Here is a 17,305-nt window from a genome sequence, read left to right as displayed (position 1 = left end):
CGGAGAAGTGGCAGATGGTCTTTAATCCAGACAAATGTGAGGTGATGCATTTTGGGAAGTCTAATTCTAGAGCTCTGGGAAGGTTGATGAGCAGAGAGATCTGGGAGTTCAGATCCTTTGTACCCTGAAGGCTGTTGCACAGGTGGATATAGTGGTCAAGAAGGCATATGGTATGCTTGCCTTCATCGGACAGGGTATTGAGTATAAGAGCTGGTAGGTCATGTTAAATTTGTACAAGACATTGGTTCGGCCGCATTTAGAATACTGTGTACAGATCTGGTTGCCACATTACCAAAAGGATGTGGACGCTACGAAGAGGGTGCAGAGAAGGTTTACGAGGATGTTGCCTGATATGGAAGGTGCTAGCTATGAAGACAGGTTGAGTAGGTTAGGATTGTTTGCATTAGAAAAAAGGAGATTGAGAGGGGACCTGATTGAGGTCTACAAAATAATTAAGGGTATAGACAGGGTAGATAGAGATAAGCTTTTTTCCCAGGGTGAAGGATTCAATAACGAGAGGTCACGCTTTCAAGGTGACAGGTGAAAAGTTTAATTACTCTCCACAGAGAGTGGGAGGTACCTGGAACACATTGCCAGCAGAGGTAGTAGAGGCAGTCACGGTAGATTCATTTAAGGTGCGTTTGGACAGATGCATGAGTAGATGGGGAGCAGAGGGATACAGATGCTTAGGAATTGGGCGACAGGTTTAGACAGTGGATTTGGATCGGCTCAGGCTTGGAGGGCCAAAGCGCCGTTCCTGAGCTGTGCATTTTCTTTGTTCTTTTTAGCATTCATGGCTCACTAGAGTCAGGTAATGATCATGTCCAACAAGAGAGAATCTAACGATAGAAATGTAATGGATAGATGGCGGCTATTCAGCCCATCATGTCCACTCCAGCGAACAAGTAGCCATCCCACCTCAGAGAGATGTTGGCCAATCTAATTGGCTAACTATAACTCTATTCATGATATAATTCACAAATTCCAACACCACAAACTCTAGGTCTCTATCCAAGTTTGCAGTGAACAGAAGTACCACCACAACCTAGCCCCAAGGGACATCATTGGCCACTTCCAATCACTTCAATATCGCAGTTCTTCCCTAGCAGGCTTCCACATGATTATTTGTTAAAGATTTTTCTGACATGCGTATACACTACTCCCACTGGATTTTCACATTATTTTCACGTCTATTGTGTTTTCAAAGAATTCTTAAGCACATTCATCTCTTTGAAACTAATGCAGATTCCAGCTAACAGTGGTTTCCTTTCCTCACTGAAGTAATGAACTCATTTACTCTCAGACAAAAAGACAAATACCTATCCCTTTCTACTGTAATGACCAGAGGGCAGCCAAAACAATATACTAAATTGTGTTTTTTTAAATTACTTATCTAGTTTATCTAGTTATCGAGTTTAACTTCTGTCAGATTTTAAAATAGTATCTATTGTACAGAAAATGAACAAATTGAGGCTTCAAGAATTGTCCACCAATTGTCAGAACAAAAGTGAACTCATCAACACCACGAATCCTTCCAGTGGATGAACATTCCAAGCATACCAACACAACACACTAGCAGAGACATCAACCTCATTTCTGAACAAAGGAGAGACCATCAAAATGTATTATTGTTCAACACAGTCCACAGTTATCTGATGAAAAATGAAACACAATGGTTTCTGAAAAGGGAACATCAAAATCTACCTTGTTTACTGAATTTCTCCATTCAATATCTCTGTCACATGCTTGAACCTTCTGATTTAACTGCACTTCATCGTTAGTCTGCTTGTAATACCCAGCAGAGTTTGCAGGCCCAAGCATAGTTAATAGTCCCCAGCCCTGCTCTCAATACCTCACAAAAATAGTATTTAGTATGAAATAACGTAGAATCCATATAATTGGAGGTATGCAATAACAAAGGGAAGAGTAGGGAATAGTCTCTATGTCTCTGATACTAAGCGTTTTGTATGACAGTAAATAAACTGGGAGATAAATTGACCATGGAAACAGAAGCAGTGCATTAATCATTTGTAACATTAATCTTCATGTAGATTGAGAAAATCAAATTGACATTGGGAGCCATGCGGAATAAGTCATAGTGTACACTGAGCTGTGGATCCAAGCAGGAATCAGGCTATTTTGGATTTGATGTGCAAAGAGCCAGGTTTAATAATTGATCTCAGAGTAAAAGATTTCCTAGGAAACAGTTACATGGTAGAATTTAGCACATAGTGTGATAGCAAAAATCTGAGGTGGGAAGAAACCACAGTGAAGTTAAATAAGGTTATAATATAGGGGTGAGGACAGAATGGGCTGGAGTGGACTAGAAACAGAGTTTAGCAAAACAGACTATAGCAGAACATTAGCCGAAATTTAAGAAGACAGTTCATGACTCATGGCAAAAATATATCCAGTGAGGAGGAATAATTTTAGAAAGAAGATAAATCCCTTGGCTAACTATGGCCAGTTTAACAATAATATCAGATTGAAAGGAAAACATACAATGTGAAAAAAGATTAATAATAAGTTAAAGGATTGGGAAAGTTTTATAAGCTGACAAAAGACGACCAAAAACGTCTTAAAGTGAGAACAAACTGTGAGGGCAAACTAGCAAGTAATATAAAAACAGACAGAAAGAGCTTCTCAAAAGACATAAAACAGAAGAGAGGTGCCAAAGTGAACTCAGGCTACTTAGAGAATGAGGCTGGGGAAATATAATGAGGAACAAGAAAATGGCAAAGAAGTTGAACAAATGCTATGCATCTGTCTTGAAGGTAAAGGAATCTAATAGTATTCCAAAAATAGTAGACAATCAAGGGGCTAAAGAGGGTGAGGAATTAAATACAATAACTATACTAGAGAAAACATATTTGGATAAACTACTGGGGCTGAAGTCACCGGAGCTTGATGGTTTGCCTTCTAGGATTTTAAAGGAAATAACTACTCAGATAGTAGATGCAATGGTGGTAAACTTCCAAGAATCCTCAGAACCTGGGCAAGTGCCAGAGGATTTCACAACTGCTAATCTAACATCTTCATTCAAACAGGGGAGACAAAAACAGGTAACGAGAGTCATAGATTTATAGAGTGATAGTTCAGCTAGCTTAACATCTGTTAATAGAAAAATGTGAACAGTCTACTATGAAGGAAGTCACAGCAGAGCATTTAGAAACACATAATATGATCAAGAGGAGCCAGCAAGCCTTCACAAAGGGGAAAATCATGTCTGACAAGTTTATTGCAGTTTTTTTGAGAAAGTAGAACATAGAACATAGAGCAGTACAGCACAGTACAGGCCCTTTGGCCCTCGTTGTCGTGCCGGCCTTTTATCCAACTCTAAGATCAGACTAGTCTACATAACTCTTCATTGAGCTATCTCCCAGGTGCCAATCCAAGAGTCGCTTAAATGTCCCTAATGTACCTGACTCTACTACCACGCACCCACCACACTGTGTAAAGAGCCTACCTCTGACATCTCCCCTAAACCTTCCTCCAATTATCTTAAAATAATGATCCCTCATGATATTCATTTCTGCCGTGGGAAAATGTCTCTGGTTATCCACTCTAGCTACGCCTCTCAACATCTTGTACACCTCTATCAAGTCACTTCTCATCTTTCTTCATTCCAATGGGAAAAGCCCTCACTCCCTCAACCTTTCTTCATAAGACATGCCCTCCAGTCCAGGCAGCATCCTAGTAAATCTCCTCTGCACTTTCTCCAAAACTTCCACATCTTTTCTGTAATGAGGTGACCAGAACTGTACACAATATTCCAAGTATGGTCTAACCAGGTTCCATGGAGGTGCAGCATAACTTCACGGCTCTGAAGCTCAATTCCCCCTGCTAAGTAGAAAGTAGGATAAAGGGAAAGCGATGGATATAATTGATTTGAATTTCAAAAAGGTGCTTCAATAAGGTATCGCAAATCAATCTAGAGAAGGTGAGACCCATGGTGTTGGGGAGAGGGCATAGGTTTAGGATGTGAGGGTAAAAATTTAAAAGGGACCTAAGGGACAACTTTTTCACACGAAAGGTGGTGCATGTATGGAATGAGCTCCAGAGGAAGTGGTGGAGGCTGGTATAATTACAACATTTAAACGGCATCTGGATGGGTATATGAATAGGAAGGGTCTAGAGGGATATGGACCAAGTGCTAGCAAGTGGGTCTAGATTAGGTTAGAATATCTGGTCAGCATGGATGAGTTGGACCAAAGGGTCTGTTTCCATGCTGTACATCTCTATGAGTTTATGACCGAGACTAGTTAACCAATAGAAGGCAGGGATAAAAAAAAGTGCACTTTCAGGATGTCAACTAGTCAGCACCACAGGGATAAGTGCTGGGGTCACAATTATTTAATATATATTAATGACTTGGACGAGAAAAGTTAACGGACCAGGTTTACGGGATGACGCAAGAATATATAGAAAAGTGAGTGGTGAGAATGACACACAGTATATCGAGGATGCAACAGGTCAAGTGAGTGGGCACAAAACTTGGTACATGGAATTAAATGTAGAAAATGTAAGGTTATGCACTTTGGCAGGAAGAATAGAGGAGCTGAAAATTATTTAAATGGTGAAAGACTGCAAGAAGTTGCAGCAGAGGGGGCTCTGGTGGGTCCTCCTGCATGAACTACAGAAAGCTAGCATCCAAGTTCAGCAGGAAGGCAAATGGAATTTTACCCTTTATTCCAAATATTGCTGACAGGTGAACAGGTTTGGTCTCCCTATCCAAGAAAAAAATATACTGACATTGGAGGAAGTTCATAGAAGGTTTGCTAGATTGAATCCAGGTACAGAGAGTTTTTTTAAAGCAGAGAATTTAATTTAGTTGGGCCTGTACTCAATGGTTTCGAATTATTTGTGGCAACCTTATTGAAACCAGAAGGTCAGGCATTTGAAAGGGTAGATATGGAGAGATTGTTTCCCCTCATTGGAGGGTCAAGGACGAAAGGGCATAATCTCAAGAGTAAGGAGTAGCCCATTTAAGACAAAGATTAGAAGGATACTTTCTCTCAGAGCCATTACTTGGAGGTGCCAGTGTTGAACTGGGGTGGACAACGTTAAAAATCACACAACACCAGGTTATAGTTCAACAGGTTTATTTGGAAGCACTAGCTTTTGGAGCGCCGCTCCTTCATCAGGTACTTGGGGAGGATAAGATCATGATCACAGAATTTACAGCCAAAGCAGTCCAGTATCACGGAGATGTCAAAGCCCTGTGACACTTGACTCCTTTCGCAATAAATTCTGTGATCATGGCAGTATTCAACAAGCTTCTTTCATAAAAATTGAAGATTATTAATTTCAGCAATCACTGAATCATGTCTCAATCACTTCATAGTTGGTAGAGATTGATAAAGACGTCTATCTCAGTGGTTGATTAACAGCAATCCTCAGACTTCAGAAGACACCAGCCAGAGCTTGAACATGCTTTTCTAGAATGTAAAACATGCTGCGGTTTTCATGACAAACTATGTCACAATGTAGGTTAACCTTTGGGATAAAGAAGTGCGTGTTGACAAGTTCAAATTATGGCTCAGAACTCCCTAGGTGAGCAGCAGAAATGCTTCCTTCAGATCATGTGCAATGCTAAGCCGTGGTGTGCATTTCTAATGTTTACAAAAAGGGTTTCAGTTGACATTGGTGTACGACACAACACTATCTTCAAGGAAACTATCAGACTCTCACTTAGAGCTCAGTCCTTAAATGGGTTGGCAAGAGATATGCAGTTGCTTCCAAAGCTGATGTGTTTAATTAATCAGCATTGAATGTGAAATCGTATTTATCTTAGCCGGTTTTGAGAAGGTTTGTCCATATGGAAGGTTCTGGGTGTGGCAGATATTGTGTGTTTTTTGTATCATGTTAATAAGCACACCTTTTCATTTAAACGGTCTGACGACAAAGATTTTGCAAATTTGAAATGCTAACAAAGTCTACTATTTTCATTTAACCTTCCACTGACTGCTGGTTTTGAGGCCAAGGAACATATCTGCCTAAGATCATCACGTGATAAATTGCTCAGAAATGTTTTCTTGGCTACAAAAATTAAGTGCTTCAACACATCTTAAACTGAAGTGAGGCAACATCATCACCATGTCGCACTTTTCTAGCATTTCTCACTTGTCAAAACATGACAACTTAGAAATAAATCAACAGCGAGAAACGAAGGCCAGAACATTAAAGATGGGAACTGAAAAGAAGGCAAAAATGTCAGCTTTTGGAAGCTTTTGAAGGAGGAAAAAAAACTAGCAATTCACAAAGTAATCCACAATGTAAGGTTCTGGAAAATGAAGTCTCTACCAACTCACAAGTGCTGCAAAAACAATTAAAGTGTCATATTCAGCCTACTGTATTCTAACAAGCTCACTGTCGATCAATGTAATCAGTCCCATTTCTCCTGTAGCACTGCAACTACGTTTCACTCATGCGTCCATTCATTTTCTTTTTGGAATCTCAGATCATCTCTGCTTTCGAGAAAGAGTGCAAGTGAAGAATTTCAGGTCAATGCCGCTAACTGCATTAAAAAACATTCTCACATTCCCTCTGCAAATCTTGCCTAAAACTTGAAATGGTTGCCCTTGTAGGAAGGAACAGAAATAAAACCATAAATCCGGAAGAGGAACTACAGGAGGCCATTCAGTCCCTCAAGTCTGATCCACCATTTAGTAGGATCATGGCTGATCTGACAGTTGTCACATCCACTTTTCTGCCCTTTCCCTGTAACCTTCAATCCCTCTATTGTTCAAGAATCTACTGTATGTACTCGAATAATAGTCAAATTTTTTGACTACTTTTTAAGATTAAATTTATGGGGTCGACTATTACATGGATACTACTTTCGAGGGGCTGGAATTCATACCCATCAAAATTCATACTGTATCTTTAGCAGAAGCCCAGTTGATCTCGAAACAAGAAAGGAAAAGAAACCAATTTGTGATAATGATGAAAACCTGGAGCAAAATACAACAATTAGCAGACTGGATGACTGGGAGCAGATCGGAACAACCGGCAAACTGGAAAGCTGGAGTGGGATGTGATGACCGGCATACCGACTCATAAACTTTGATCTGTTATCTGTGAAAAACTAGGGTCAACAGTTACACAAGATATATGGAAAATTTCAGGTTATTTTGCTAAAAATAGGGTGTCAACTTTGGCCTGAGATCGACTATTACTTGAGTATATACAGTATCTTGGCCTCAAATATACACAATGACTCTACTCCCAAAACTCACTGTGGTAAGACGTTCCAATGACATTCAAATCTCAGACAAGAAATTCCTCCTCATTGCAGTCTTAAATTGGCACCCTTTAATTCTGAGACTATTCCCTCTGGGTCCTAGATTCTCCCATGAATCTAAGATTAGGATTAGAAACATAAAGTTTCTTGAATCAGGGTAGATAAGTGGGGTGCAGAGATTTAGATATTTATTCAATATAGTGCTGAGGGCTAAAAGGTTCAAAGGGTATGGAAAGAAAGTGAGAACAGGTTACTGAGTTGGATGGCCAGCATGGTCACACAGCACTGTGGAGCAGGCTCAAATGGCTGAATGGCTTATTCCTGCTTTCAATGTTACTATGCAGAGCAAGCAGATTACTTTAGTTTTGATCTTGAGTTATGAAATTTACTTCTTTCTTAAGGTCCAATATTGTCGAAGAAAATGCAATACATTCCTGGCTGTGGGGCTGAAGAGGAAAGAGATGGACACTGTTGCACTTCATCCAAGTTTATCAACAAGTCTGCCAACATTCAGGCCAGTTCAGAATGCATACAAGGAAGGGAAAGAGACCACAGATGGAATGTAACATAAGATCATAAGCAACAGGAGCAAGAGTAGACCATTCAGTCCTTCAAGCGTGTCCCACCATTCCACAGGTTCATGTCTAATTTGCCCAAAAACTCAACATGTCTTCCAGGCCAGTTCAGTAAAGCCATCAACTCTTCAATATTTCAAATATCTTGCTCCCCCCTTCAAATTACTTCAGTGATCTAGCATCCATAAATGTCTGGGGTAAAGAATTTCAGACAGTCACTACTCCTTGGACGAATAAATTCCTTCACAACTCATTTCAAATGAGGGACCCCTTATCCTACAACAATGTCCCCAGATCCCACTAGGTGGAATCATCTTATCAACATTTCCCCTGTCAAGCCCATTCAGAAGTTTGTATATTTCAATAAGATCACCCCCATTCTTCCAAACTGTAATGAATAAAGGCCTAAATATTTAATCATTCCTGATAAATCAATACAGGCGGCACGGTGGCACAGTGGTTAGCACTGCTGCCTCACAGCGCCAGAGACCCGGTTTCAATTCCCACCTCAGGCGACTCTCTGTGTGGAGTTTGCACATTCTCCCCATGTCTGTGTGGGTTTCCACCGGGTGCTCCTGTTTCCTCCCACAATCCAAAAATGTGCAGGTCAGGTGAACTGGCCGTGCTAAATTGCCCGTAGTGTTAGGTGATAGGGTAAATGTAGGGGAATGGGTCTGGGTGGATTGCGCTTCGGCCGGTCGGTGTGGACTTGTTGGGCTCAAGGGCCTGTTTCCACACTGTAGGGAATCTAATCTAATCTAAAAAGCTTCATTTTAGGAATAAGCCTCATGAATCTCTTTTGAACAGCTTTCAATTAAAGCATAGGCCTCACTGTGGCCTCACCAACAGAGCTCACCAACACTTAAAGCTGTGGCCTCACCAACATCCTGTAGAATTATAACAAGACTCTTGCTTTTAAACTACAAACGCCTTGCAATAAAGGCCAAAATTCCATTTGCTTTCTTAATTACTTGCTGCACCTGCATGCTCAATTATGTGTTTTATGCATAAGAACACCTGGATCCCTCTGCGCCGCATATGTTTGGAGTCTATAATTCAATTATAGTCTGCCTTTTGATTCTTCCTTCCAAAGTGCATGGCCTCAGGGGTTCTCGGTGAAATGCCACCTGCCAAGTTTTCGCCCACCCACTCGTACCTCTACATTCTTGCTGATTCCTTATGTCCTCATCACAACATGCCATCCCACCAAAAGCAAATCTGGAGATATTAGAAAGACTCTGCCCCTTCTTCCAAGTCATCAATATAGATGCTATGTAATTGAGGTTCTAAGGTTGATCAAAAAAGAGGAATTTACAGGATGGCGATCTATAATTTGTAAGTTCCAAAAGGATCAGTTCTGGGAGCACAATTATTTACAATATTTCTTAATGACTTAGATGATGGAAGTGAATGTACTAACCAGATTTTTGTCTGATGCAAAAATAGACAGGAAGGCAGGTAGTGAGGATAATACAAGTTGTCTACAAAGGGACATAGACAGGTTAAGTGGGGAAAAAGGATGAGGCAGACAGAATATAATTTAAGGTTATGAAATTTGGCATGAAGAATAGATTATTAAAATAAGGCTATACTGCAAAAAGCTGCAGTGCAGAGGATTCAGGAATCACAAAAGAGCTAGCATCCCAGTTCAGCGGGTAAAAGGAAAAGCAAGTGGAAAGCTTGCCTTTAGTTTAAAGGGAATGGAGAATAAAAATAGGGAGGCCTGCTACAAATACGCAAGTCACTGATCAGATCACAGAATTTGCTGAACAGAACTGTTCTGAGGAAGGGTCATCAGACCCAAAACATCAACTCTGATTTCTTTCCACAGATGCTGCCAGACCTGCTGAGCTTTTCCAGCAATTTCTGTTTTTGTTTCTGATTTCAAAATAGTGTGAGCAACAAATGCTGGCCAAGCCAGCAATACCCACATCCCATGAATATTTTATTAAAAGCTCATTTATCTTGTTACAAATGTTACGCACATTCAGATAAAGAGCCATTGACTTTATACCATTACTACTCATTCTAGTCCTATTTCTGGTGCATTCTTCGTTGCTTATTTTCTATCCCTTCCTCCCACACTTTACCATTTGCCACTTCACTCTGCTGCACCTCTGGTCTCTAGCATCCGTTTGATTTTTTAAATGCCCCTTCAATTCAGCCTGTCACCTCACAAGTTAACTTTAAAGCTCCCTCTTGTACGATTCACCAGGATTCTGGTCCCAGCATGGTTCAAATGAAGCCCATTCCAACAAAGAAGCTTTTGTTTGCCCCAGGACCAGTGTCAGTATCGTATGAATCAGAACACATTTCTCCCACATTGTCTCTGTGTCACACATTAATCTCTCTAATCTGACTTATTCTATGTTAATTTATCCTTGGTTTAGGAAATAGTCTCAGATAGAGATTATTACCTTTGTGGGTCTGCTTTTTAATTCATCCCAAGCTGCTCACAACAGTCAGGAGAACTTGCTTTCCTCGTCCTACCCATGTCATTGGTACCTACATGGACCATAATAACTGGATCCTTCCCCTCCCACTCCAGACCGGAGGAGATATCCCAGAACTTCACACCAGGTAGGTAACACAGTCTTCAGGTCTCTGTCTTTGCTGCAGAGGACAGTGCCTATTCTCTATCTACACTATCCCCTATTACTCCTACATTTCTCCTCCCATCCCGACTTGAAATGAAACTCTGGATCACGGTGCTGTCATCAGTTTGCCCATCCTGCCTGCAGCTTAAGAGCACACTATGAGCTAGCAAGGAAAGGAGGAACAATTACAGCAGATGCATGTTTGTGAAGATTAGACTGAAACCAAGGCCAATTATTAACAAACAAATTTGCTTAAAACAAAACACATGAATGAACAGTATGTTCTTTTCATAATGGGCTAGATGTATTGGTATTGTACTCGTCCTTGAAATAAACACCAAATGATTCAGATTATTTGCTTTCTCTCCTTCTGGAGAATAGCGAATATTCCCCATCACTCCTGGGTGTCCACATTTGGGAAATTTGGATAAAAAGCTGCTGACTTGCTGCAGAAGGCTGTAGAATTTGTATGAACATTAAGAAAGGTTTACCTGGCAGATGTACTAGAGTCATCCATCATAATGACAGCTAACATCTACAACTAAGGGTTAGCAAGCTACTTTCTGTCAAAACTAATATATCCCTGAGTAAACATATTCATATCTAAAATGACTGGTACTCTATCCAGGAATTAGCCTCATAGAAATCCTAAATGGCCAACAATTCTAGCCAAGTTCATGGTTTCTAAACTGATCCAGTCTTACAGAAATATCATATGAAATAAAATCAAGGAATTAGTTTCTGCCCATCAATTCCACACTGACCCTCCAAACAGCATCCCATCCAGATGCATCCCTCTATTTTATCCTTGTAACCTTGCATTTTCCACGGCAAATCCACCTAACCTGTACATCTTTGGACTATGGAAGGAAACCGGAGCATCCAGAGGAGGAAACCAGAAAGAGTCACCCAGAGTTAGAATCAAACCCGGGTCCTAGGCAATGTGAGGCGGTAGCACTAACCACTGAGTCACCATGCCATTTGAAATCCTTTCACAACCATTTAGGTCTGCATCAAAATGTTTGTGTCCCTACTGAGAAAGGCTCTACTCTTATATACTCAGCAAACAAACTCTACAATATGGACTTCTCAGTGGATTAATTTCAGGATTCTAAAGCATTATGGCATTTAGCTGGCTGAAAAAACATTGACAATATATTTATTTAAATTCCTGAACCAATTTACTTCTACCTGAGAAAACTACATAGGAAGTCATGAGAAAATAACCTGTGACTTGGAATTACACTCACTTCAGCAGGTTATTCATTTATCAGGAAGTTATTGTTATCCATTTAAAAGGGAAATAAAAATCCATGCCCATCTCAAGAATATGGAGCACCTCTCAGAATTCTGTACAGTTCACATGAAATAGAGATTTGGTCACCATAAATCAGTAACTCTGATTATAGGGCATCAATCTACACCCACATCACCAAAAATTATGCTTTCACTGAAAAGCAATGGAATCATGGAACATAATCCTGAAAGTATCAAGTGAATGTTAGTTAACACCGCACAATAAAAATAATTTGCTTCTTCAATCACAATTAGCAAGTGTTCTTGCTCATTCTATTTAACTGGACTTCACAGTATACTATTTCCAAAATTGTGCACCCATCCAAACCTGCAGGTATTTATTTGTCAAGGATAAAACACCAAGACTCCATGATGAGAGAAAACACATTGTTGAGGCAGCACTTGATTCTAAATTCACCTTCACGTCAAATCTCTCAAGGGACAATTAAGACGTAATGAACTATGTCTCCCAACTTCACTTACACTTCTTAACACTATGTCTAATGTGCTACTTACAAGTTATTTACATCATTTTCGCCTGTCTCTTCTAGTTGCCTGTCTGTCATCTGGAGATTTCCTGGGAATCTCGGATTCTACATAGAGGAGAAAAAGGAAAAATGACATTAAGAAACTATCAGCAAAAAGATCCTGATTCAGAAAATTTTCTCATGGACAGCAGGGAAAAATAAAATATTTGCAGACAAGTGTGGCTGCTTAGGTGGCTAATTTGCAATGCAGCACTTTTTGATGGTAAACAAAAACATTTTGACTACAAACGGTTTTACTCAATAAAATCTAACAAAATTGCAAATAAATGGCCAACTACGATGCATTTTTGAAATAAGAAAGTATACCTTGGGTTCAGAGATATTGAAAAAGAACAGAGCATTGTGAAACTGGCTCTTGCTGCTGCCAACAAGTCACCATAATGTATTACCAAACATTTTCCCTGACAGCACAGCAACATTTCTTTAACCCTTGGGAATCCTGAAGAATTCTATTAGCAATGATTGTGTTCTTGAGCAACTCAGTGTTATCACGCTTTAGAAACAGTGCTTAAAGTGTCAGTGCTGTAATCACATTATTGCTGACACATGTTTTAAAAATTCATGCTGGAGAAACAGCACTCCCAATTCGTCAGTAGCGGTACAGCTAATTCCTGTTCACAAAATGAACCTTATAACGGAATGACTTGTATCACCTTTCTAATAATAAAGACTGGATAGGCTAGGGATTTCTAATTTGTGTGTGGGATTTGAGTGCTGCTGGAAAGACCAGCATTTATTGTCCATCCCGAATTACCCTCAAAAAGATTCTTGTGAGCTGTTTTCTTGAACTGCTGCCCTCCATGTGATGTAGGTAGACATATGGTTAGACAGGAAGTTCTACATTTTTATCACAACAACAATGAAAGAACAGTGAGGCTGAAGGACCTGTACTGTGCTGTAATGTTCTATGTTCTATGATATTACTATCAATTCATTATAGTGTGAGACTTTGATAAAAACTTACAGGGGCTGCTGTTTTCATCAATTTGCTGCCTCTCATCTTTCAAGAGGTAAATGTATCAGATTTGGAAGGGGCCAACTCTATTGAAGGGAGTGTCTTATGAGCAAAGGTTAGGCAGGTGAGCCTCTATTCACCGGAATTTACAAGAGTAAGAGGTGACCTCATTGAAACATGTAGGATTCCTAAGCCAGCTTGACAGGGTAAATGCTGACAGGATGATTTCCCTCCTGGAACAGCCAAGGACAATCTCAGAATTAAGGGATGCCAATCTAAGACTGAGATGCGGTAGAATTTCTTCTGTGTGAGGGCTGAGAGTCTTTTGAATTTCTTGCCACAGTGAGCTTCAGGGGCAGAATCCTTGTGTAATTGAAGGCTGAGGTAGATAGATTCTTGATCAGTACGGGAATCGTGGGTTATGGGGAAAGGGCAGGAAAAGGGGCAGGAGGACTGTCAGATCAGTCAGGACCTGACTGAATGATAGAGCAGGCTCAAAGGGTGGACTGCATATTCCTGTTCCTATTTCTTATGGTTTATTAAAGACGCTCAGTAGTATTTAAATAGTTCACTGAAATAAATAATTCATCTGTAACAATTTTGTTAAATCCCCTGGTGCATTCTCATGAGCCTCAAATTCTCAGAATCCTGACAGTGTGGAAACAGGTCCTGCGGCGCAACAAGTCCACACCGGTCCCTCTGAAGAGTAACCCACCCAGACCCATTCCCCTCCGCTATTATCCTACGTTTACAAATCCCTAACCTACACCTAACCTACATATCCCTGAACACTATGGGCAACTTAGCATGGCCAATTCACCTAACCTGCACATCTTTGGATTGTGAGAGGAAGCCAGAGTGTCCGGAGGAAACCCATGCAGACACGGGAGAATGTGCAAACTCTACAAAGACAGACGCCCGAGGCTGGAAATGAACGCAGGTCCCTGACGCTGTGAAGCAGCACTGAGCCGCCGTCTCTTCTTTCATAATGAAAATAAGCCCGATTTCTGTAATTGCCCCTTACTGGTTAAACTACTAACACAAAATAGCTTTTTGTAAAATTTATTCAGGGGTTTGGGCATCACCGGCCAGGCCAGCATTCATTACCCATTCCTAGTCGCCCAGAGGGCAGGCTTAATTGCCACTGCACCATGTCACAGGTTAAAAATTGTCAATGAAAAGAGATCACAAGAGTGCAGCTATTTCACCAGTTACAGAAAAGAATGTACACAAATTAGAAAATAAAATTCTCTGCCACAAGTCACGACTGAAGAAGAAGCCCATAAATTATTCGAAAAAGAGAATGAAATTGTTGTTTGGAAAACAGAAACATTGACCGATATGGAATGGAGCAGAATTTAATCATTCTAGCTCACAAAGAGAAAGTTATTAAATCTTGATGAGCTGAACAGTCAGCTTCTGGGCTAAATTAATTTATAGCTTAGGATACAAGTAGTGTTTCTAAAGTAACAAGTCTTCAAATTGTCTTGTTATAAAGCTGCAGCTGGATTGTCAAATTCTGATTCCAATCACAACATCTGAAAGTCACATAATAGCAACAGAACACAATCCAGAATATAATATGAAAAGACAACTCCAGAATCATCGAAATGTGAGAGAAGTCAGCCGTATGAGGTCAGGCCTGGTCTATGGTTACACAGCAAATAATCAGAGAGAAAATAATTACATACTTCGGTCTAAGATGGCGCATTCAGTCAGGGCAAATTAAATATTTGGAATTCGGAGCCAAAAAATTAAAAATTAGGGAAGTTGCTGCTAAACTTCAATTGAATCTTGGGTAGACCATTCACAGTACTGTGTAGTCCTGCTTGCCTTATTGTGAAAAGGATTTAGAAGTGCTAAGTTTTTTCAGAAGCATGATGCTAGAATTGCAGGATTACTACAATCAGGAATATATGAAAAAGCTGGGTCATTATTCTCTCGAAAGAAAAGTTGAGTGATCTAAAAAAAAGATACCAAGGAATACGAATAGCTCTAATATAGTAAACATAAATAGTTGAATCAGAGACCCTTGAAGGTGGAAATGGAGAAGGAATGGAGTGTTGCCACCAATACTCAGCAGAATAGGGGAGCAATCCCACACTCCTGCCAACTGAGCTCGTTAAAAAGCTTGTTAAGGACTTGTCAAAAAAAATAAATGGACATTTAGAAGCTGCGCAGATTTCAGAAGTTGTCAGCTTTTCATCATCTAAAGGAGGCAAGTACATTGTGGAGGTCAGTCAAGGTTCATCAGGCTGGCTCCAAAAGAGGGCCAAAAGAGCCAAGAGAACTTGGAACTCATATGTAACAGCAGGTAGCAGTGCAAATGGGCACTCAGGCATGAGATGGAGTGATTAACCTGCATTGCTGGGACAGAAGAGTAGATGGCAAAGCTGCCTACCACAATACAAATATCATCTATTTAAAAGGAAGCAAAGGTAGTGCAGGAAATAGATTTTGGCCTGGGGTGAACAGTATATGCTGCAGGGAGGGCAGAACCTCAGCACCAGGAATGGAATGAGGGCTAGGAAACTAATGAAGGCAGTGTGGGTGTTTTTGCACTTTGGTTTATTTGGATGGGTGAACATTCATACTTTCATATTGCAAACTAAATGATTTCACCAGAATTAGAAATTTAAATGATTAAGTTATGTTTTACATTTTTGTGTGCTAAGATTGCATCTTTTACTTTACCTTATTTTTGATTGTCAACTGATTAGGAAAAGGACTGCTTTACAACAACGAGTTGAGGGAAGAACTGCTGGACTTGTAAAAACAAGTGACTGGCATTCATTCTAAGCTGTGGCTATGCAGTTTCTTTGCAGACAGTGGAGAAGATGAAAGAGGAATCGGTTCTGTACCGAGGTACATAAGCTGAGTGGGATCCAGCCAGCAACAAGTTGCTGACTGCTTTGTGGAATTGTGACCAGCTGAGGATGGCAAAGGTCATCAGCCTGACAATAACTCAGATTGGTTCCTGGATAGCTAAATAACTTGTGTGTATGATCCTCTGGAACTCTGAAAGGGAAGGTACGGTCCCTCTCTCTCACCTCAGTGAAAACACTGAAGGTATAGAAAGCTAGTGGTATTCTTCAAACAGTTTCTGTAAGATACTGCTTTTAACCAATAGGTCAGGAACTTTATAATTTGTGAAACAATCACTCCACGTCTCCTGCAAAGAAGCAAATGAACATTGAAGAAAAGATCACAGAACTGAAGAGCCTGAAAGAAAAGGAACCACTCCATCAAATCCTCAGGCCTAGTGCAACTGAACTGCTTCCTAGTACTTTCCATTTTCCACTCCATCCGTAACGCCATTTGTATTTTGTCTGCATGCGTATGTAGTTGAGGACTAGAGTTTTAAGTCATACAATTATCTACGAAGAGCTCACAGTTGTTTATCTGTGGTTTGAATCTATTTATTTGTAATAAGTTCTTGTCAAGTACAGAATCTTGGCTTATATCTGTGTTAATCTGAATCTATTAGGTTGGTAAATTAGGAAGGTTATGTATTTTAATATTTTTTCTTTCTTTGTGTGATCACTTGAAATAGCAGGCTTGATTTCCAGGATATTACCACAGTGAGGCCTAACCGGTGTTCATCAAAGAAATGTGACTGATTGAAAGCATACAAATGGCCATAAAAGTAATAAAATTTACATTATGACCCATGGAGTAGTGGCACGAGAGAAAGGCAGGGCATTCCTCCCATCTCAGTCAGAACATCTCTGTCTCTTTCATGACATTCAGAGGTAGAACACATTGAGAGCCTTAACTTATTTTTTGTTATCCTTACAAAACCCATTGCAAAACAAGAATTGATTTACAGATAATCGCCAGCTGTAAGGCCTGCATTGGAAACACAAGGTTATAGACTAGGCCAGACCCCTCAAAACATTTAAAGGAGGTAGCCCAGACCCTGGCTATTCTAGCTATCAAACCCTTTCCTTACAAGACTTCCAAAATATTTCAAGAAAGGGACGTTTTTACCCCAACCTGTCTTATCAGATTTGTTCCTGTTGTGAAGAAGCTGCTCCTTTAACAAGGTTGTGATGTCCTTGGCTTTTTTTTTTCAGAGAGGTCGTAAGCGA

The 17,305-nt window shown here is 40.2% G+C and overlaps 1 protein-coding gene across 2 annotated transcripts in view; it reads right to left on the bottom strand.

Annotated features, from left to right (window-relative positions):
- hip1 (huntingtin interacting protein 1) overlaps nt 1–17,305 on the bottom strand; it is a 348,681-nt gene that overhangs the window by 121,465 nt on the left and 209,911 nt on the right. For both annotated transcript variants that reach the window (XM_072589441.1, XM_072589442.1), the window contains exon 6: nt 12,228–12,304. In XM_072589441.1, coding sequence (XP_072445542.1) covers nt 12,228–12,304 — 77 coding nt within the window. The remainder of the gene's footprint in view (nt 1–12,227; nt 12,305–17,305) is intronic.

This window comes from Chiloscyllium punctatum, chromosome 19, assembly GCF_047496795.1.
Source record: "Chiloscyllium punctatum isolate Juve2018m chromosome 19, sChiPun1.3, whole genome shotgun sequence".
Classification (NCBI taxonomy): Eukaryota; Metazoa; Chordata; class Chondrichthyes; order Orectolobiformes; family Hemiscylliidae; genus Chiloscyllium; species Chiloscyllium punctatum.
Note: the sequence above shows the minus strand (reverse complement) of the source record. Positions and strands in the feature narration are given on the sequence as shown.